Raw genomic sequence first — 21,816 nt, 5'->3', positions numbered from 1 at the left:
AAATAACCCTATTGGAAACAGAGGGACTATTTGTGGAGTCATTTGTTTGTCAGGAAAAGTAGGGTTTGTAGGATACGGCCCCAGTAAGAAGCCAAATTCCTGGTTATTTTCTCGTGATAAAAAGGCGGGTATCTGTAGCAGAGATGCACGTAGCATCTCTCCAGTTCCTATTTGAACTCCTGCCACTTGATCTGTGTTACTTCCCACTTCCTCAGCTGTGCTAAGATTATTCCAGCACCACAGTAGCTCGGATGAGCTGGGTGCTTCCCTTCTGCCTGGCACTGATGTGGCCTCAAGCCCTTTTCTGCACTGTTTGGGATTGTTCCTGGTACCCATCAGTGAAGGCATCTGGCAGTTTCTCTTGAGCTTTGGCTCCAAGCACAGCAGGCAGGTGATATCTACCCCCTGCCTGACAAACCAAATACACCATCCCACAATAAACCCTACTTTTAGTATGGCTTGGGTACAGCCAAGTACATATCCAGGGCATATCCCTTCCGAATCCGGCATTTTCCAGGAGATTAACTTAATGGACAGTTCATCACCAAGTTGAGTTTTTGGAAGGGCAGGAAGGAAAGGAAAGGAAGGAAAATTTTTAAGGGAAGGAAAAAATTGCTCGCACAGGTTACCAGACAGTGGGCACCTGCCCAACCCAGGCAGGTTGGCACAGGCAGGACCACAGCTCTGATGACCCCATGTGAGTTTAGCAGATGCCATAGAGCTTTCTGGGAGCTGCAAGAATGCTGATAGTAGTATCCTTATTTGGGGGAGGAAGAGTGCTCTTGTTGTATTATTTTGTGACTCCCTGTTTTGGTAGCCATAAGTCATTAGTTTGTTTTAATTTTCTTTTTTTTTTTTTTTTTCCTTTTTTTCCCCCCTTGAAACTGAAGTAAAGACTGAAAGGAAAGAATTTTTTTTTTTTTTTTTTTTTTTTTTTTTTTTTTTTTTTTTTTTTTTTTGTCTAATCTGAGGCACACTGCCACATCTGAAGCCACTTGGCTTATTATGGATTTCATGGAAACTGATTCCCTGAAAGTGTTTCCATATGTGTGTTCCCAATATATCCCATCCTTTTCTAAATGGGAGTACAAACTCGCACACGAGCTGGAAATGGCTTCAGGATGTGACAGAGAAGTCATATGACTGGAGTGGCACTGTGTGTGGCCCTCTCTGAAAGACACGGTGTCCTGTGTGCTGGCTCCCATCCTACAGTAGATCCAGTTTCAAAGAATATCTTCCTTCACGGCTTCTTAAAAACTCTTAATCAAGAACCAGCAAGGAATCCTCTGTCCTCGGGAGAGTTGTCCATTAGTTGAATGAGATGCAAAAGGAAAATTTGGATGGGGCGGGAAAAGGAGGGGTTTAAAGGGTGAAATAACAGAGCAATGCCAAGGGCTTCCCCCCCTTCCCTGTCCCTGCAAAACATAGTTCCTTTGTGTCTGCTTGAGGATCAGATGGTATTTCTGAGTTAGTAGCATGCAGTGGAAAAGTACAATTCATGACAACATTGGAAACAAATATTTATACTGGACAGTTAAGGCACATTTTTCTGAAAAGAAGGAACAAAGTAGCCTGTGAGCCATGATGTATATTATCTTCCCATTCACTGGATTTACTCAGGATTCCTGTCCCGCTGCTCTCCATTGCCATGCCTGCTCCGCAGCCCTGTGGTTTCACCCCCTTGCTGTATACAACACTCTGAGGTTGCTCTCCAAGAAAAGCCTCAAGTGTTCCTGCTGATGCCTTTCGGCTGGCGAAGAGCAGCAACGGCTGAAATTAAGGCAGGAAAAGTTGGGGAAAAGTGAGCGGAGAGCGCTGAGCTCTGGTGTGCGTGTTTGTGCCAGGCCGTGTTGCAGAGCTCCTGGACTTATTTCCAGGAAACTTTATTTACTGTTTGGTTCCAGTGTAGCGCGTAGATGGCCGTGGACTTTAAACAAGCAGGGGGCTTTTGATACACTGCCAGTTCCTTTCCACCCGAATCACCCGTGACAGCTCCAGACTGGAGTCACTGAGATGAGATAGCAAAGGCTGAGGAGTTCAGAGGCTCCCCACCACACCAGGTCAACAGGCATCCACGGGTGGCAGGTCATAACCACCAACCCAGGATCTATTTCTGTAATGTGACCATTTGTCCCCCTCCTGTGGTTCTCATTAGGAAGGTTTATAAATTCTGTATAAGTGAGGCAACGTCTATAAATGAGGTGGTGATGGCTGAAACTTCCACAGCTTCCTTTCTGTTCCCAACAGTCCATCTAGAAGGGGTTGGCTGTTATGTTTTTCTATCTATTGATGTTCCCTAAATTTTAGATGAGCTATCTCTGGGGGTGCAGAGAGCAGCCACCTGTGTTTCAGTGCATAATGTCACCCAGCAAGACCTCAGTGCCTTAAGGAAAGCAGCTTCATCCAGCAGAGAAGTACTATTGAGGGAGCAAGACAGGTAATGACAGAGCCCAGGCTGAAGAAATGCAGAGACTCCAATTTTGGTGTTAAGCAATATAACATCTCTGTTTGAGAAACGCTCTCCTTTATTTGCACGAGTGGTACTTTAATGGTCACTAATAACTATGTTATTTATGGGGTGTTTCTCCCAGCAAAGGGCTTAGGTACAGCACAATAAATCCAGTGAAAACATCTATCTGCAAATTAATCCGTGGTATTTTAGGTGCCAAAGACCTGTTACCTAAATACCAGGAGGCACCAGCGTGCAGTTTACTATGTGAACTGGGGTACTGAGGGACTATGAGAAGGGGTGCACTGGAATTAGGGTCTTGCCTGCTGTGTGTGAGGCTCTGAAAGGGTTAAAGCGTTCCTTCCTCCCTCTGACTTTTGTGAGACTGCTGTGATTAATAATGTTGCAGTTTAAATGGTCCCAACTAGGCCTTGAAGTTAACACCTTGTTGAGGTGAAGAAAAGAGGAGGGGGGTGCCAGTTCACACCTTTTCTGCAGCTATTGTTTGCCAGGAGACCTTTTTGGGGTGACTGGGGGTGGGGAGGGGGCGGAGAAATTGAGAAAAAAATGTCAAATTCTTTTTTACTTTTTGTTTCTCCTGAACTAAAGGGAGGGAAGAGAGCATTTAAAAACATATAATTTCCTATGATAAATGGTTCTAAACATCCAGATGACACATGCTCATCTGGAAAGTAAACCCAGAGAGGGAGAAGCCCGGTGCATTATTTCTGTGGTGCTGCATGGCCCTCGCCCTCCCAGCACGTAGACACTCACTGCTGGATGTGTGGGAGGAATGTCCCTGAGCTCCAGCACCAGGCTGAGCAACAGTGTAGGTTTGTGGGATCAGGACCTAACAGCTACAGCAAGGAGATACAGGAGAAGGTGTTTTGGAATCCCTGGGAATTGCAGTCCCAGGCTCCATTCTACAGTGGGAAGGTGGTACAGCAGCTTTGGAAAAACAGAAGCTTGCCTGAAAGAAAGCAGAAAGATGTTGCTGTGTGTGATTCAATACACACTTATTAGCAGACACAGGGAACAAGAATTTAACAAAATGAAGAGCAAAGTAACAGTCCCCCTGATACAGAAGGTTGCTGGGGGAAAACCCAAAGAGATCTGGATGGAAAATAATCATTCCCCCATTAAAACACACTGCAAAGAATCCTTCAAACTGGCAAAAGCAAGAGCTCAGAAATTAGAAAATCTCAGTACTTACATTGCCTGTGCAACTTTAAATCAGCCTCATTCTGCTTATGCATTACATTACAAATTTTAATTACAGGATCACATGATACTTTTCCCACGGGATTCCTGTCTCATTCAGTGCACAGGATGGACAGTGCTAACTTAATGAGCAGCTCTTCAATATTTTGTTTGCTTCTTGTTCTTTGCATTTCCTCAGGCCTTGCTTATTGCAGAGCATTAAGTGCTGCTCTGAAGAAGGAATCCTTAATTTCTTGCTTGGCTTTGCTCTAATATTTCTACCGTAGCATTTGTATACAGTTCATTGCAGTGCTATATTCCCAAGAAAAGAAGAATCCACTTTAAAAAGAGAAATGAGACTGACCATAAGGTCTCATGTCGTTTAGTGCACCCTCTGTGTGTCACCTACAGCACAATTTCAGCTGTATCCTTGTGTTCAGACCTGTGATCCCGATGGTTTCAGCTGCAGCTGGGAATGTTTAGTGCACGTGCAAATCAGAAGCCAACATCTTTGCTGCACACAGAAAATGAGGGAAGTGAAAATGGGATTTGGAGACATTTCAACTGAGTCATGTAGGAGCCATGTGGCAGAAACACATATAAAATGCAGTAAACTCAGGAAATAATTGGGTCTCTCTCGCCTTGTTCACTTCACCCCTTCTGATTTCTTGGAGCAGTGGATCTGGGGAATATATAGACAATGGTCTTCTCTATTCCTCAGCTTGGATACATCTCCAGAGGTGGCCAGCTTGGGCAGGTTAATGAGAAAGGAAAAGCATCTTGTGTAGCTGAATACTCTGTCATAGTGCATTTGGAGAAGTAACTTTAATGCTGGTATTTCCAAAGTTTCTCACTCTTCACATGGTAACCTTAATATCTCTTTGTTTGCCTCTGGTTATGTTTATAGTTTCTCAGATTTATAAAAAAAAGCAAACCCCAAATAACCCCACCTTCCCAAATTTTATTTTGCAATGTTATACGAACACCCACATGGTCTCCTTTCACTCAGGGTCTGCCATCCCAAAGAATGGAGCCATCAACGGACTGGTCCTTCATTAGGCTGGCATGGGGACAGGTGGCACTGCCCCTGTGTCTCAGCAATGTTTGCAGAAAAATTGCTAGGATTTGTGACTCCTGGATTTCATTCCAGTCTCTAGACAAGTGTCTTTGTAGGGGCACAGACTCTTCTGCCCATTTTTAGTCAGAGTTCTTATGATTTGTTCATATTTGGCTGGATTTTCATGGCAACAACTCTCACACAAAGGCCACTCCTATTCCAAAGTTCAAGTCCTTACTTCAAAGCATGGAACTGGTACAGCTTTTCAAAGGAAGGCTCCTCGGAGTTTAAGATTGGTAAAACAATATATTTTTCCCAGCAGAAGAGTTTCAGCTGAAATTTTAAAAACAAATAAATGCATAAATCAAAATTTAGCCTGAGACAGACGCCCAGCATGGACAATTTCAGCCAGAACATTTAAAGTTTGGCAAAGCTGTAAGAGACTGAAATCGTCTCATCATGTGGAGTGTGTGGCATGCCTCATCCAAGGCGATATTATCAGCTGTAAGTAATCCAGGCTGCACTTATAATTCAGAGACGTAGATGTTGGGGAAGAAAAAAACCTATTTTAATAGGTCAATTAGTACAATGTCTCAGCCTGAATTGAACTGTTGAACAAAACCCCAGAAAACCTAGTTTCAACTTCAGCAAATGTCTTAACGCTGAAGTTCCCCAAAACACAAGGGAATCATTTAGCTACTGGTAAATAAATTTAACTATATGTCGCTGAATTTCCTCGAGGAAGACTGTTCAGCATTACTCTGGTTTCATGCATGGAAAGATTCTGCATTGACTTGATGGACTAGAAATTTCCCTATGAAACATATGCAATAAGCCGAAGGGACTTTTTTAGTTAGTGACCTTATGGCATTAAATAACAAAACAAATTGTAATAATTTTAAGTTATAAAAATATCCTGCAACTCTTTAAAGTAGATGTCAGTTGGCTGTACCTACAAGGAGTTAATCTGTCCACAGTACATTATGACCTTTAATAATTGGGAACGATTGGCCAAAGTGCTGTAAACCTGACAGAAATTTGTTGCCTGATTTTCTGCAAACCACAAGCACAGCTTATTAATTGAGACCTGAGCATTAATTGGCACTAGCTGGCATCTGTGGGATGAAACTGCAAAAGAGAAATGACCTCAGCAAACATGCAGCTGTGAATGGTGGAGTTGCAAAGCTGCAACAGGTAAAATTGGGTTTTAAGCGTAAAGGCAAAACAATTTGAGCTGGCTGATGGCAAATGCCCAGGTCTAGGGTTTTTAATGAGGCTTCTGCATCCAAATAAGTGAAACCACATGGAATTTTAATTATTCTTATTCTAAATATGAAACACACTGGAGCAGTATTCTTGAATCTGGGATGTTAGCATATATATTGGGATATTAACATGACCACTTTTCTGTTTTAAACATTCGGCTCTCAGAAAACTGGAGTGCCAGGCTATGTTAGAAAGGAATCACCCTGGAAAATTTAAAAATAGTTTTTATTTTTTTTTTATTATCTGGACATTCAGATATAAAATGTTTTGTTTTGTTTTGTTTTTTTTCCAAAATACACCTTTTTCTAATTTTTTTTTGTTATTGTTAAGCCCAGTCAGTTGATGGGACTGTAGAGAAGATCACTTGCTATGCTCTTTGACGTGTCTCTCTGGTGGCACAATATAAAGTCTCTTCTCTTTATACAAGTGTTGTTTTGCAATGTGGTGGCCACGATGTAGGGTGGAGGGTCTATGCTTCACCCATTTAGTGCAAGCTATCACGAGAGTGGGAATTCACAGATGCAAATGATTTTCTTGCTCTGACGGAGGAAAAATTAGCATAAAACTTTAATCCTCCTGGGGAGATGAATAAATACATAAATTATTATAATATTATAGTTATTATATTATGAATTTTATACTTGCACTGTCATGTTAGTGTATTGCTGATCCACGTCACCATTTGTGCACAGACGGGTGCCATACCAGGTGGAACTATTTCTATTTCTCTTCCCAGCCCAGCAAGGAGTTTAACATGCATAAATGAATAGGCATCTGGGGTTTCCAAGTTAAGACCAAAATCAACCCTAACATAAGGAGGTAACACAGAGAAATGAGGAGGAGGGTGAAAATGCAAGATTGAACAGCAAGTGAGGGGTGGCAAGAAGCTGAGGTTTAGAGCTGACTTTTTAGTAAGTTTCTCTTAGAAATGAGAGTTTGGAACAGAGAACTTTTTCTGATCTTTAAAAATATCTTTACATAATGGAGATACAATAAAGCTGGGAACAAATTGCAGCTCTGTGCAGGGAGTTATGGAGACAGCAAAAGGCACTTGGGCAAAAGGGGAGTTGGAGAAGTGAGTGTGCAGGAGCTGAGCAGACACAGCCATGAGTGAGATAAGACAGGGTTATGGTTGTTTGGCCTTTGGGTAAATACAATTGTGCTTTACAAGCAACAGTAAAAACAAACAAGTGTGGATTTACTAGGATACATAAGGAGGTCTGCAGCCCCACATTTGAAATGCCTATGTGTGGCATGCACATTCCCAGTCCTTCCACACAGACATAATCTCTTGGCAGCACCCATGTAGATAATATTTGGATCTAATTCTGAAAAGGAGATTGCCTTTAATGTGTAGAACTGTGCGGAGACCTTTGTATTAAGAAAAAAAAGTATTGGTTGCAAAGAAACCAAAAATATCAGTGTTCTTCTACACCCTCAGACTCACACCAATTCCATCTTTGATTGCAAGTCTTGTATAGTTTCTATCAGGGTAAACTAAGCAACTCTGTTCATGCTGGGAGAGTTGCAATAACAATAAATTAAAAAAAAAAAAAAAAAAGAATAAGCAGTAGCAGATTGAAACTCAGTATTTTGAGCAGCTGGGGAAATTATGTTCTAACCTTATATTTCCAGATACCTATCAGACCTGTTCACAATATAAAGGATAGTGTTCCAAAATTACAGCTTTGAATCTGGGTGGTATTGCCTCTGGCTATTGTTTGCAGTTGGGAATGAAAGAAGTTGCATCAAGTAGTAGAGTGTTTGCTGTAAAGGTACAAGTTATATTACATTCCATGGTGCTGTGGTTGGAGGGTTTGATGGTGGAGACAGACCCATTCACCCATAGGTCACTGATTCAGTCCCAGATAAAGATAATAGTAATCACATTGTCATCAGAGTTTAGAATGGGCTTTTACTGCCCACTTAAAGCTCTGTGCTCAGTATTGTTAGAGATGGAGGATTATAATCCCCAAGTTTCAGGCTGATTCGCAGGCTTGGCTGGCTGTGGGCGAGGTCCTCCAGCCTGAACCCAAACTGTGCCTGAGCTTTGCCCCACTGCTGCTTTTAGGTATCATTGTAGACATGGGTTCACTGAGCTGGGAGAACAGGCAAGAATAGTGATCTAAATCCCAAATGTGCCACAAAAGGTGGCAGAGGCTGTTGAGTCTGTTGCTTACAGCAGAATGGACCAGGAACAGAAGGACTAGAGAGACCTCTCTTTTACACAACAATGTCAGAAGGGCAGATCTGAAGCCTGTCTGCAAGGAAAATCTTTGCTTCATCTTAAACTAAGGAGACACAAAGCGTTTCAGTGTTTAGCACATCAGTTTGGGATCTAGAAGATGCCATATTTTCCTTTTAGTTAAGTCAGGTTCAGCAGACTGACAAAGAGGTGAGTGAACCCTTGGATCTGGAGGGCTGTAAAGTTGTAGGAGTGTCAGCTGGGAAGTGCAGAGAGGCTCCATTTGATTTCATAATTTCCCCCCTTTATTTCTACCCAGCTCTTTTCAGCTCTCTAGAAATTCATGTGTCTGCTGCATACTGGCCATTGCATTTGCCTCCTCCTGCTCTGTACTTCTCTTTAGTCTTTCCCTCTTTCCCCCATCATTTTCCCACACCCTCTTTGTTTTCCATCCTTCTGGCTCTCAGTACGAGCTTTCACCATCTTTGTCTTCTGCTCCTGTCCATCCCACAATCTCCTAAGCACATCACCAAGCTAACATTTGCTTTCCAGTCCTGCTCCAAAGCTTTGGGTGTTTGATGTGGGATTAGAAATTAGGCAAAATGGGTTTACCCATCCCTGTTCTGCGTTAGACTCCAATTCACAGCGTTAGCATCCAGACGTTCACAGTAGTCATAAACTGTGTGGTCTTTTTTTTTTTTCAACCAGACTACAGAGACTACATACAAAAACAATTTTTTTTCAATGGCAAAAAGAGTGTTTGGCTTGTAATTTTCCATCAGCTTCTCTGAAGAGTAAAATCTGCATCTTTGCTATCAGCTCAATGACCTTGTTCATCCTTTGGATGCAGCTAACAGTGTTTTTTAGCCAAAGGAAGCAGATGAGCGGATTCTCACCTAAATAAATTGATTTAAGGCCAGAAATGGGTCTTAGTCACCCCTAGTGTAACTCCCATGGTGTCAGTGGTGCAGTTAACTTGGTGTTGCCAGCTCTCTTAGATTTACTACAAGTTGCACAGCGATTTCTGCTTTTCTGGAAATCCAAGCTCCTGACAGCCTGTGCTGAGGTGGGAATCTCAGCTTTCATGTGCAACCAGACTTGAGTTTCTCAAGAGGCTTGAGCAAAAAAACAGACACACATAACCCTCAAAACTCTGAAACCAGAAGGCAAATCAAGTCCAAGTCCACCTTTCTTTTTTTGGCTCTTTTGCAATCTCTTGATTTTTGAGATTTTTTTTTTCCCCCAACCTGACTCATGACCTTTGAACACTTCAGGTTGGCAATGCTGCTCCCTCCATTGGCATCAGTGGAGTTAGACCAGGGATGAGTTTGGCCCAGCGCTTCTAGAAGACAGATGTATGACTCTGTTCCTTGCAATGTGTTGCTTGATATGATCTGCTGTTCTCTTGGGGGCCAAAAGAAGTGGGTTATCTTAGAAAAATAAAATTCTATCATCACGTGATACAAAAAATGGTATTTACAGAATTGTTTTCCCCCGTCTTTTGTTATAATTTTTTAGGTGCTTCAGAGCTGGGCCCATTTTCAGATCCCAGGCAGTTCACAAGCATTTCATCCCTCACTGAGAGCCGCTTCTCCAACCCACGAATGCACTATCCAGCCACCTTTACCTATACACCGCCAGTCACCTCAGGCATGTCACTGGGTATGTCCGCAACCACTCACTACCACACCTACCTACCACCACCCTACCCCGGCTCTTCCCAAAACCAAAGTGGACCTTTCCAGACCAGCAGCACTCCATATCTCTACTATGGCACTTCGTCAGGATCATACCAGTTCCCCATGGTGCCGGGAGGGGACCGCTCCCCTTCCAGGATGCTCCCACCGTGCACCACCACGTCCAACGGCAGCACACTGCTAAACCCTAACTTGCCCACCCAGAGTGACGGGGTGGAGGCGGATGGCAGCCACAGCAGCTCCCCAACCGTCTTGAATTCTAGTGGCAGGATGGATGAGTCCGTTTGGAGGCCGTACTGAGATTCCTTCCGTAGCCGGCCCGACCTCCTCAAGCCAAAAAAACAAAACCAAAAAAAAAAACCAAACCACCAAAACACCAAACGGTCGACTAACTACGAAGTGCCTGGTTTTTGTTTTACTTTTTTTTTTTTTTTTTAAAAAAACCAGATTTTAACAATATGTGCAACTGTGTAGATGGGATGATAATGGCCATAAATAACACAAGATTTACCAACATACCACAACCCGTGTTTCAGATTATGTGAATCAAAGCACATATTTTCTTTTTTTTTTCCCTTGGAACCATTTTACCTTGTTTTATATTTAAAATGTACTTTCTACACATACACACTCACAAAAAAATCACCCCTTCCTTTTTTTTTTTTTTTTGAGGTTTTTTTTGAGTTGGGTTTTTTTTGTTTTTTTGGTTTTTGTTTTTTTTTTTAGTTTTTTCCTTCTTTTTTTCCCCCCTAGAGTTTTGTAATAACTAGTGAGTACTTTTGCCAACAAGGAGAGAACGGACTCCCCGGCTATCAGGAGAAACATGGTGATGCAAGGCAAGGGCTGCATTCCCTTTTATTTTAATAAAAAACCAAAACTAACCATGAACTCCAGATACAGTTGCAATCATACAACGTATGGGACCCTCTCCACACCTGTAGTGCAATTCACCTGGTTTGTATTGGTGCACATAAAAAGGAAAGCAAAGAACAAGTTGCTTCCATTTTGCAATGATCCATTCAGATGAAAACAGCTGTCCCAAAAAACTCTGTCCGAGCCTTGCTGCAGATAATGGTTGGAATTTCTCTATGTTCATTGCTTTTTTGGGTTGTTTTTGGGTACTTAAAGAGAATGAGTTTTCAAGTTAGGTGAGCCAACCCCAGGGTTTCCTTTTCGCTTTTGTATCCGTTCGTTTTGCCTTCTATTAGCCAAAAACCAAAAAATAACAACCAAAACCTTGAAAAACAAAAAAAACAAAATGTTATTACTTATGCAAAATATGAGAATGGCAATATATATTATTAGAGCCAAAATGGTATACATAGTATTTGTGTTCGGCTATGTTCTTTTTTTATTTTTTTTAAATTATAAATGTGTAAAATTTGAGGTTGTTTGCTAACATGAATCATCATTTAAGTTTAAAAGAATATTTATAATTATTTAATGACATTTGGACCCTTTAAACGTTTCTTAATGTAATGATATATTGACTTCGGTCTCTAAAAGTGTTTTTGTTTTGTTTTGTTTTTTATTACATTTCTGCAATAGTGTAAACCTCAGACCTTTACCCAACTCTGAAAAGCAGTTCCAGTGTGAACCAGTTTACAATGTGACTTAAAAACAACATACCCAACCTAAATGCATCCACATCAAATGATTTTGGATGTAGGATCTTTTTATATAACTTATGAAGGAAATATTGTGTTTAAAATATTTTTATTAGCTGTCTGGTTGCCTTCAACACAGTCTTGCCTTTTAATCAGTAGTTGTGGAGACACTGGAAAAATGGTAGGAAGGATGAAATATTTTCCACCCTTCCCCTAATTTCTTCTTCTCCAAGGATTTTTTTCTCAGAACATCAAAATTTGAAAAGATTCATATTTAAAATGGTCTATTTTGACAGCATAATTTGGATTTCAACAGGGTTTTTTTTTTTTCCCAAAGAAAAATCAAAACTGTTTCAAAGCCGGTATTTTGCAGATGATTAATTGTTAAATGTCTCAGAAATGGGATTAAGGGAGAAATGGTGAAACATTTTCCCCTCCCCTTGCAATTTCAGCCCACTCGGTGGAATTAAAAGGTTTCAAACTTGAGACAGAAATTGCCTGGTAGCGAGTCACCACCCGTTAGCATTAAATGCGGGAGCCGTGCGGATGCCGTGGTGGCTCTGAAGCTGATGTGGCTGTTGCTATGTTAGAGGGACTTGCACAAGGGCAGCAATACTCACCTCTGCCCACACAGAAGACATAAACTCACCTTCAAAGCCGCCCTGGGGCTCCCAGGAGTGGTACAAGCAGAGCAGGTTGCACCCAAACCCCAACCCATCATCTCTGCCCAAACTACCCCGCAGAGAGGCCCTGGTTTTGCCCAGCCCAGGGCTGCCATGGCAAGCAGGGAGGTGACATGGCATCGGCTGGACGTGGTGGGATCTGAGCCATCCTCCCCACGCTCTCCCCAGGCAGGTGTTAAACCTGGCTTAGTGGGATGTTCAGCACGTGCCAGTTGGCTTGGCCAAAGCTCTCTCCTTCCACTCCCTCAGTCACCGCTGCCCGCAACTTCCTCCAAGCTGCTCCTTGGGTGATCTTTGGCTACCTCCAAAGTATGGCAGTAAATCAACGTTGGGCACAGCCACACAGAGCCAGACACCACCCTCACTGCTCGTTAGCAGCGAAGCTGTTAAACGAGCTGCCATTAGCATGGTACATCCCTCCAATCTGCATGATGACATGCTCTTAAAAATAATAAATTAATAAAGTCTTTGCCTTCTAAAGGTTGTATACCAAGTATGCTTAAAGTATAAGTAAGACACTTTGTTTTTCTTCTAATACTTAGTTTTCCTTCAAGGATGGAAGCTGTAATTGATTCTATTTATTGTTGGTTTGTGGTAGCTTGAAGCATACCACTGTCCATTTATTTGTAACTGTAAAGTAACGTTTGTTAGTCTCAGCAGCACTTAAAAAACCAGTGTCTGGTTACACATTTCAGTTTTGTTTTTTGTTTAGTAAGCAAGAGAAAAAGAGATGTACTGCCAGTGCAAGCTGTTTCCTATTTAATAAAAGGTACTATATTTGTACATTATTTGTTATTGCTGAGAAGGGCTTTTTAAGGTTTACTGTATGCATATTAAGTAATTTTTAGGGTGCTTTTGTGTTGAAATGTTGTTAAGAGTGGCTGCAGGCAGCAACCCAGATTTTCTTTTTTTTTTTTCCTTAAGACTTTGTTGTAAAATTCAAGCACTTGGTTTTTGTTTCTGGATAAATCCAGCACAGACCAGACTTTTGTTTTGCCCAATACCGACAGGACTCTGTTTGTGTCCCCGTGGTTTTTCAACCGGACCTTTAGGGACAAACGTTGAAAACGTTTTCTCCACCCAGTCAAGGCGCGTGTGCCTGTTCCAGTCGATCCGTGCCCTCGTCTGACCTGGCTCTGCCTACTTGAGATAGGAAGGAAAGGATGTTCTAAGCACCTGTGGACAGAGGAGCACCAGCCCCTTGACTTTCATTAGATCCCCATGCTCCTGAACACTCCTGGTGCCTTTGGAAAATCTGTCCCAGTACATCAGGCAGGTCATGGAGGGAGTTGTACAGGCTGAGGCAGAGATGCTCATCAGAGCTTTCAGAAAATGCTTTCAAGTTCACTTGGAAATGCTCTTGAATCAGATTTTCAGACCCAACCGGTGCTATGTAGTGAATCATATCAATTTATCTGAGCTTTTGTGAGTTGCTTGGCATCACAGAACAGAGTTTTCTCAAAGGTACGACAGCCCTTCCCTTCGGGCAGTGGCAATCTTTGGCACCGGTCATAGATTTAAAGAAAAAAAAATTGCCTTTTTTTTTAACCTTTCCAGCTCTCTTATCCTACCAAAGACTGACTTCCAGCACAACAGGCACAATGCCCCCCTTGCCAAACAGAGGATTAAATCCTCCTCTCCCTCCTTCTAAGGGTAACCAGATTGGGTGCAGTGGGTTGGGACAGAAGAATAAAGCAAATTATTTATCTGACAGCATCATTCACATGGCATTTATCATTTCCTTTAAAAGCCCAGCTGCTGCGTCTTTCTTAGCATTGAACCTTTGTTGCCAGCAGTCCCCTGAGCAAAGATTTACCAGTTTCCACAGGTACTATCTGGAGTGGGGAGAATTTTGCACTTTCACCCTGAGCAAAGCAAGGCTCAGCCCTGCGCTGGGCTGCAGCAGCAGCAAGCCATGAGCAAAAGCAATAATTAAACCTGGATCAGCCATGAGCTCAAAGAAGCCCCATTCTCTGCCCCCCTGAATTTCTTGTTGTTTTTAAATAGAATGCATTTCAGTTTAACATTTTCTGAGAACTTTTTTAGATGTTTGTTTACTTCCATGTTTACAGATAACTCTTTGCTTTTTTTTAAAATGCAGTACTTTTAAGTATATCAGCCAAAACCATACTTTTACAGTAACTTTAGGTAAGATGAGTGACATTCCAATTTTTTGTTGTTAAATATGCTTTACCAATCTTGAATTTCTGCTGGAACAAAATATTTGTAGCATTTTGTGTAAATACAAGCTTTAATTTTTTATTTTTTCAAATGCTGTCACCCAAGATTTGCTTTTCATGCACATATTGTACAAACACACTCTGCTTTATGCCACAGACGATGATTGTGGATCAGTTTACTTCAACTTCAAAGGGACTATTTGTATTGTATGTTGCAACTGTAAATTGAATTGTTTGGCATTTTCTCATGATTGTAATATTAATTTGAAGTTTTAATTTCATTTTCAATAAAATGGCTTTTTTTTTGTTAATGTTCTTCTACGCTTCTTTTTCTTTCTTGTCTCTTCTTGGCACCAGGCAGGGTAGAGCAAGCACATGGTAGGACATGGGACCAGACTGTCTGTGACTGACACATAATTCCTGCAGCCCTTGAGTTTTCAACTAAATATAAAAAGCAAGTTTCCAGGCCCTTGGGTGGTGAAAGACACCTTCTAAACCTGATCTCAAATGTCGCTTCTTTTCCTGAGCCTGCAAATTTTCAAAAGTTGTGTTTCTTAGAGGAGTGCAAACTGCTCTGGTTCATCTTGCTAGGTCATTTACCCTGGAACCGAACAACTGGCATTAGCCAGGACATTCCCAGGGAAAACTGGGATAGATTTCTAATCTGGGAGGGAGGGATTTGGATTTGTGATGCTTTTCCATGATGGGGGTTGAGTTATCCCCACCTCTTCCTGGTCAGACCTGAGGAATGCAGTCACAGATAATCTTGTGATTTGCATGGCCTGAGGCAAGAATAGTTTTCAAGCAGAAAAAGATGTATGGATTGGGAGGGGACTGAGGGAGGAGGCTATTTTTCCTCCAGCTTAGTGTCAGGTGTAGGAGGAGATGTAGCTAATGAAGGTGAGGTTAAGTTCACCCAAGGCTGTCTGCAGAAAGAGAGGACAGGAGTTGTGTGCAAGCTTGTGCCTGGTTTCATAGTAAGTTCTTATCCTTTTTAGCTATTTCTTCAGTCTGTAAAAGAGAAATAGTAGCACAGAGAGGTGTGAGTTTAGGGAAAGAGGGAAAGATCTTTTACTCTAAAGTTTAAATGTCACTGATACTGATTTTGGGAGCTCTTGTCAGCTTTATCATGGACCTACACATTTTTTGTGTGATGGTTAAAGCTTGAGGGCTCTTTTGTTACAGGTCATGATCCGAGTCCTGATTGTAGGGAAGCTTGATCCAAGAGTAAGGAACCAAGCAAACCAACCAATGTTCTGTGGTATAGTTACTATAGAAGTTGTTTTGTGGGGGACTCATGCTACAACCACTAGTGCTAAGATTTTCTGCTGCCCTCTGGCACACAGATTAATCCATCTCAGCTACTCACTGCCCAGGGAGACCCTCATTATAGTTTTGCTTTCATGGCCACTTAATCCAGATTCTCATCAATGGTAATAAAAAAAAGTCCCTCATTTTTTATGGTGAAGTGCTGAAACAGGTGCCATGGGAGATTTTGTGGCACCTCTGTTCCTGGAGATTTACAGGACCCAATTGGTAAAGCATGGAACAACCTGGTCTGACCTCCAAGTTGAGTCTGCTTGAGCAGGAGGTTGATCTGAAGACCTCCCATGATCCTTTCCAAATTATCCCATGGGCCTGTGAGGCAGGCTGGGAGTTGCCTGCTAGAGGTTGTTGTCTGAGATAAAAACTGCTTTTGTGACTGTATGGAGAACACATATGCAGCTAAATGAAATCTGAATAAAGAGGTCGGACAAGATTAAACTCATACATAGGCAGGTTACTGAGGAGTTACTGTGAAGTCTCTTTTCATAGAATCATAGAATGGTTTGGGTTGAAAGAGACCTTAAAGATCAGTTTTTGTTGGTTTCTGCATATTTCTCTGGGATATCTACAGCAGACATGGTCAGCACAAGGGCTGATAGAGCCAAACCATCCCTCTGATCCAGTACAGTAGTTCCCACTGAACTTCATGCTGGGGATGTCGGGTTTTATTTTTTGCTTTGTTTACCCTGCAGCTTAAGAAAGGAACTCTTTTGCCTTAGCCAAGAAATCAACCACTCTGGAGGCAAGTTACCACCACTGGTGAAAGTGGAGGACAGCCTTGTACAGAGACATGTGGAGCAATGGGGGCAGATAAGACTCAAACTGTTTTAGGAGATGAGTTAGAGAAGTTTCCTGCAAGGGGTGGTGGCTGTTGCTTTTCCTATCTTTCAGTGTCAATAAATAGCATCTTGGGTTTGGGTTGTGAGGGCTGAACATCAACTCTGAGTCACTGGAGTCTGGCCTTGCTGGTCCCACACAGTTGTATACTGCCTCTCCCTGCTGGCCTCGGTTTTAACTTTTTAATTTCCTGTAGCCATGAACAACACTGGAGGGGCTCAGAGCAGCCACAGGCCTAAATCAGCCTTTTTTGTGCCTAAAACAAGCTCTTTGGGAGAGGTGGGGGTGAGAAAAAGCAGGGTCTGACTTTATGGTTCAGCACCAAACCCTGTTCTGTCACCAAATAAAACATTCATCAAGCTGTTTATTGGGGAAAAGAAGGAAATAACCTCAGGATTGACATGAACTGCCTAGTTACCTTCTGCATCATCAGGAGGAAATGTATTGATATTTTGGGGTGAAATTGCTCCCCTGGGCAACCTCTCACAGATGACCAGTGTTCTGCAGCATGTGGGGGCCACACAAGAACATGTATTGGATAGGGGTGCAGGGAGGGTGTCCAGCCCAGACACTCACTACTTGGATGAATGCTTGCAGAAGACAGCCCAAGAGCATTATTCACTAAAACACTTGTTGGATGGGCTAAAAATTATAAACAAACCTGTCAGAAATGCATAATCCTTGGACAGGTGATGGGGACAACTGTGACATAAAATACTGGGAGCAGGTTGACCATTTCTACTCAACATCTTGAAGGAAAGTTTTAGCACAAGCTTAAAGCAAAAAATTAAAAATTTAGCTTGGGCCTTATGTGATTATCTTTTCTCTTTAGATCTGCTGGAGCAATGTCAGTCTGGGATATGTGGAGATGTTCCCATGAGGACTCTTTGTGATACTTGTATGACTTTGGAGGGGGGAATCTCAGCGTTTACCCCTCTGGGAATAGGAAACTCTTGGCGCCAGTAACAGATAAAACCATGAGATAGAAGGAGAGCAAAGCCCAAACTTCCAAAAGCTTATGGTGATCTGATGTAGAGCAAACAAATAACTTGGGATGTACAATGTAATTTAAAATTGAAGTTCTCAGGCCTGCCTTGCTACTCCTGTGCACATTTATTGCCTATGTTACTTAGTGTAGATGTAACCTGCATTTCAAATGTTGACTGTGTTACCTAAATAGCAAGCAGACTTGAATTTCCCTACTCCAGTTGTGTGAGAGTTTAAAAAGTCTCTCTAAGTATACTTGTAAGAACTTCTAAATATGAGGCAAATTAGTTTTACTTCTGTAACTGAGAAATTTCAGCATCCTGTGTGATTCTCCAGACAGCTTGTGACTCCTCTTTTAATGCCTCAGTTTCCCTAAATATAAATCAGGGTTTTTGTTATTTCCCTACTGTGTCAGGGTGCCTCATGGGCTCCATGTTTACAAAGATCTTTCAACTTTGGTTGTTACTGTTGTTGTTGTTTTGCTTTTTTTACTACAAATCCAGTGTTTGGTCTCACACCATTGGATAGTGTCCTTTGAAGCAGCACAATTCTAAACCACATGTTTAGAAAAAAATGACCCAGTTTCCAGACTGCTGATCTGGTCAAATAACAATGCGGAGCTAAGGCCAAGTTGTGCTGCCTCAACAGATTTACTCAGGATTTGTGGTGGGGCAGGAAGAAAAGCAAAGATCTCTGCAGTCCACGGAGGCAGCCCTCGGCCGCTCCCTCCCGGCAGCTCGCTCGGGATGAGCAGCTGGATCTTGTGGGATGTCCCAACACTCAGAGAAAAGCAAACAGCCCATGTTAATGTTGATACACCGCAGCAGCTTGCCAGTGATTAATGTTTGCCACGAGGCCAAATTCAGATGGTGATTGCGCCAGGAGAGATCAGCTGAAGTCCCTCTATTAATAGTCCCGTGGTTTTGGATGCAGCGTTTTCCTACCCATAAGTGTGGGTGTAATCAATGAAGGGTCACTGAGGTGTTGGTTGAGTGAAGTGGAGGAGTCTCTGCTGGTCTCCTGGCTCAAGGGAGGCTCAATGCAGGACCACAGCCACGAGATCCTCTCAGCAGGGCTGTGCCCAGTAAGGTTTGGTGTCTGCTAAGCATGGAGATAAAGTCAGGGCTTCAGTGGAGCATCCTGTCCCCAAGCTCCTCCTGCTGTCCACCTCCAACCTTCTAAACTGCAGTTGGTGACTTTTTCCCCAGTGTATGCATTAGAGTTTGGTTTGCCCCTGTCTCTGACTTTGGGCACACAAGGTGCAATAAGGATTTAAAACCTTGTTGTACTTCTATAGGGCTCCAGTGCTTAGTGACCCCTCCTCCCCCTCCTTCATAGAATCACACAAGTTGGAAGAGACCTTAAAGATCATCTTGTTCCACAGCAAAGAATCTGTTCCTAACATTTCATCTCACCCCCCTCTGGCAGTGGGAAGCCACTCCCCCATGTCCTGTCATTCCATGTCCTTGTCCAAAGTGCCTTTCCATCTCTCTTGGAGCCCCTTTAGGTGCTGGAAGGTGCTGTGATTATTCCTCCAGCCTGTGACTTTAGGGCACTATTAAATATAAAATCAAAGCCTAAACAAGAAGGCAGTTCCTCAACCCCCCACAGCTTGTTTACTTTTTGATTTCCAAAGAAATAGATGAAAATGATGCTGCTGCATCCAAACACTCTGAGACAGCTTCTTACAGGAAAACACAATTTTTATCCCTGCTCCAGGATGAGTGAGGCTGGTGGGCAAACGTGAGGAAATAGGAAGAAAAGGCTGCAGTAGAAGGGATAAAAACCCCCAAATAATCCAGACAAATCTCAGGAAACCTGGATGCAAAGGATCTTTGTCCGTTTATTACCAGTAGTGGTGTTCTCCTAAAAGAGCAGGATGCTCTCATCTTTTAATATTAGCCAGGCCAGATGCTAAAGTCTCCTCTGCAAATACTGTAAAAGTGAGGAAAACAGCTGATTTCTGTTAAGATGAACACACCAGGAGAACAAGCCAAAAGAAGTATGAGAAATCTCCAGAGATCTGTCTTTGCAATGCCATTTGGCAGCTGGATCTTAAAGTCAGGACTGAAAATCCAGCCAGTGCTTCTGTCCCTTCACTGATCAGTCACCGTGTGCAGAGAAGGAATTCCTGCACTGTCTGGGGATTTGGAACACTGCTGGCAGGGATCTCACCCTCTGTTTTACAGAGCTGCAAAATTCACAGCTTTTGGGGAGCTGTAGAAAATACCAATTCAACAAGGAATTTGCTTGACTTGCTCCTTGCCATAGAAAATTGTTCCATGCTGAGTAGGGGCCAGTGGTTTAAAATGGCATTTTTGTTCCATCTTTTTTTATACTTTCCCCTCTGCCCTGTTTTTGTTCTCAGTACTTTTTATTTGTCTGGAAGACATTAATTCAAAGTACTAGATAAAGACAGGATTGGGGTTTCATAAGGCATTGTATTGAGCATTACAGAAGATGTCTGTGCCTCTTCATACTGTCCCTTCAATTCTCTTTTCCCTATGTTCAGCACAAAAACATTTTTTCCTTCTGGGCAGGGATCTTTGAAATCATAATAAAATCTCCCATGTTTGTAATGTTCTTACAGGTATTGGATGGAAAGTGTTAGAGAAAAGTAGAGTACATGGTGACATGATATTTTGTATTTCTGCAATGGGGCAATGCCCAAGAAAATTAATTAACTGTGTATCGTGGCCACACATTTTTCTCAGATGCTGAGTGGCAGTCCTCACAAACAGTTCCTAGAAACCAGAAAAAAACCTATTGTGAAATGATGGGAAGAACTCATTCAGTGTTTAGGATTGCTGCCTAATGACTGCAGATAAAATTGTTTATGAAGAACTTGTGCAACCCCTTTTCTTGCCAATGAGGGTAGGTTTGGTACATGCTGTTTCAAACCTCCCTGTCTCTGCCTGGCCAAAAGGATCCCCCCAGTTGATAGTTTTATAAGTTTACAGGTAGGAACTTATTTTGATTGTTTGATTTTACAGGGCATAGGGACTTTTTTTTTTGTTTGTTTTGTTTTGTTGGGTTTTTTTGTTTTTGTTTTTGTGCACTGCTTTTGTTTATAAAGGACATTTTTCTGGGGATGGTCATGTCAAGACTGGCATTTTATTGTGGGCATCTACCCTGGAGCCCTGGATCAGTGCATGAGCTCCTCCATGCCAGAAAATATCAACAGATAATGTACTGATGTTCTGCAGCATTACCTGATTATTGTGGATTTACAGAACCAGGTGTTTGTGGCATAGAGGGACAAACCGAGCACCCACCCTGTGTCAGCAGCACCTGGTGCTGAAGGATAAAAAGAGGACCCTCCACTTATGGCTGAGGCATGTTCTCCTGCTCAGAGACACCTGCCTGTATCAGGTCTCACCTTCTGGAGAAAATTTAAAATAGAGAGAGATAATTTAGGTCACCTGCAGTATGACAACCAAGAGACAGGAAAACACAAACCAGTGGTGTTTGAACTGACCGTGATGTGCAGGAGATGACACCTCCCCAGAGCTGCTCAGGTTGGGTCACTGAGGACTTGGGTCCATCTCTCTGGTGGGGCTGAGGGGTGAAACGCTGGTGAAGATGAACAAACGAATGCACGCCATAAAGAAAAGCCATCTGAGATGCAAATCACCATGCACAGGTCCTGGCTTTCCACTGGAAGTAGTGGGGTCCTGAAACTTCCCCCTTTTCCAGCTCCCCAGGCAGGTATTGAACATGCAAGGTCAATGTACAGATCTTACATTTGGCTCTGTCAAAAAGCAGAGATAAAACTGGAACCCGTTTGTACTTTGAGGAAGTGTAAATTTGCTGCCAGATTAATGTCACCATTGGCCCTTTGGCATTTCAGTTACTGCCCTGTTAAAATATTTTAATCGTAAACCCGAAGGAGCTGCATGAAGGGACCCACCCCTTCCCCAGGTGTATAACTGGCCCCATCACTGTTATATGCAGGGCTTCTCCCATCCCACTGCATCCTTTCAGCCCCACAATAGGGTTGTGGACCAAAAGGAGGGAAGATTATAGCAGCTTGGCTAGTGCCCCTTGGTCCTGGAGACACGTGAAAAGGGGCACCCAACAGAGACAAGGATAATACTGAATTTGCAAAGGTTTTGTGCTAAAGATGAGAATGACCACAGACCTCAGGCCTTGCAAATAAAGTGTCAAAGTCATTTCTCTGGTGCTTCTTTGCCACAATAACTGCAAATAAGGAAACAAACCTCAGAGATGGAAGGCATGAAGTTCAGAAACACATCCACACCCATGTGCAATATGAGAAAGGGAGCAACAAAATTTGCAGCTGTCTCCCAGAATGAGAAGGAGCTCGCTTCTGAGAATGTCT

The 21,816-nt window shown here is 42.5% G+C and overlaps 1 protein-coding gene across 2 annotated transcripts in view; it reads left to right on the top strand.

Moving 5' to 3' along the window:
• Window positions 1-21,816, top strand: part of RUNX2 (RUNX family transcription factor 2) — a gene marked incomplete at both ends in the record, with an annotated part of 216,112 nt that overhangs the window by 138,219 nt on the left and 56,077 nt on the right. Inside the window, one exon of one of the 2 annotated variants that reach the window (XM_083856790.1) lies at window positions 9,676-10,815. The exons of the other annotated variant lie outside the window; for it this stretch is intronic. Within the exon in view, the coding sequence (XP_083712916.1) occupies window positions 9,676-10,154 (479 nt within the window). Of the gene's footprint in view, window positions 1-9,675; window positions 10,816-21,816 lie in introns of those variants that run through there. 2 annotated transcript variants of the gene reach the window in all.

Source organism: Zosterops lateralis (assembly GCF_965231275.1).
Source record: "Zosterops lateralis genome assembly, chromosome: 3".
In the NCBI taxonomy this organism is placed as follows: Eukaryota; Metazoa; Chordata; class Aves; order Passeriformes; family Zosteropidae; genus Zosterops; species Zosterops lateralis.
Note: the sequence above shows the minus strand (reverse complement) of the source record. Positions and strands in the feature narration are given on the sequence as shown.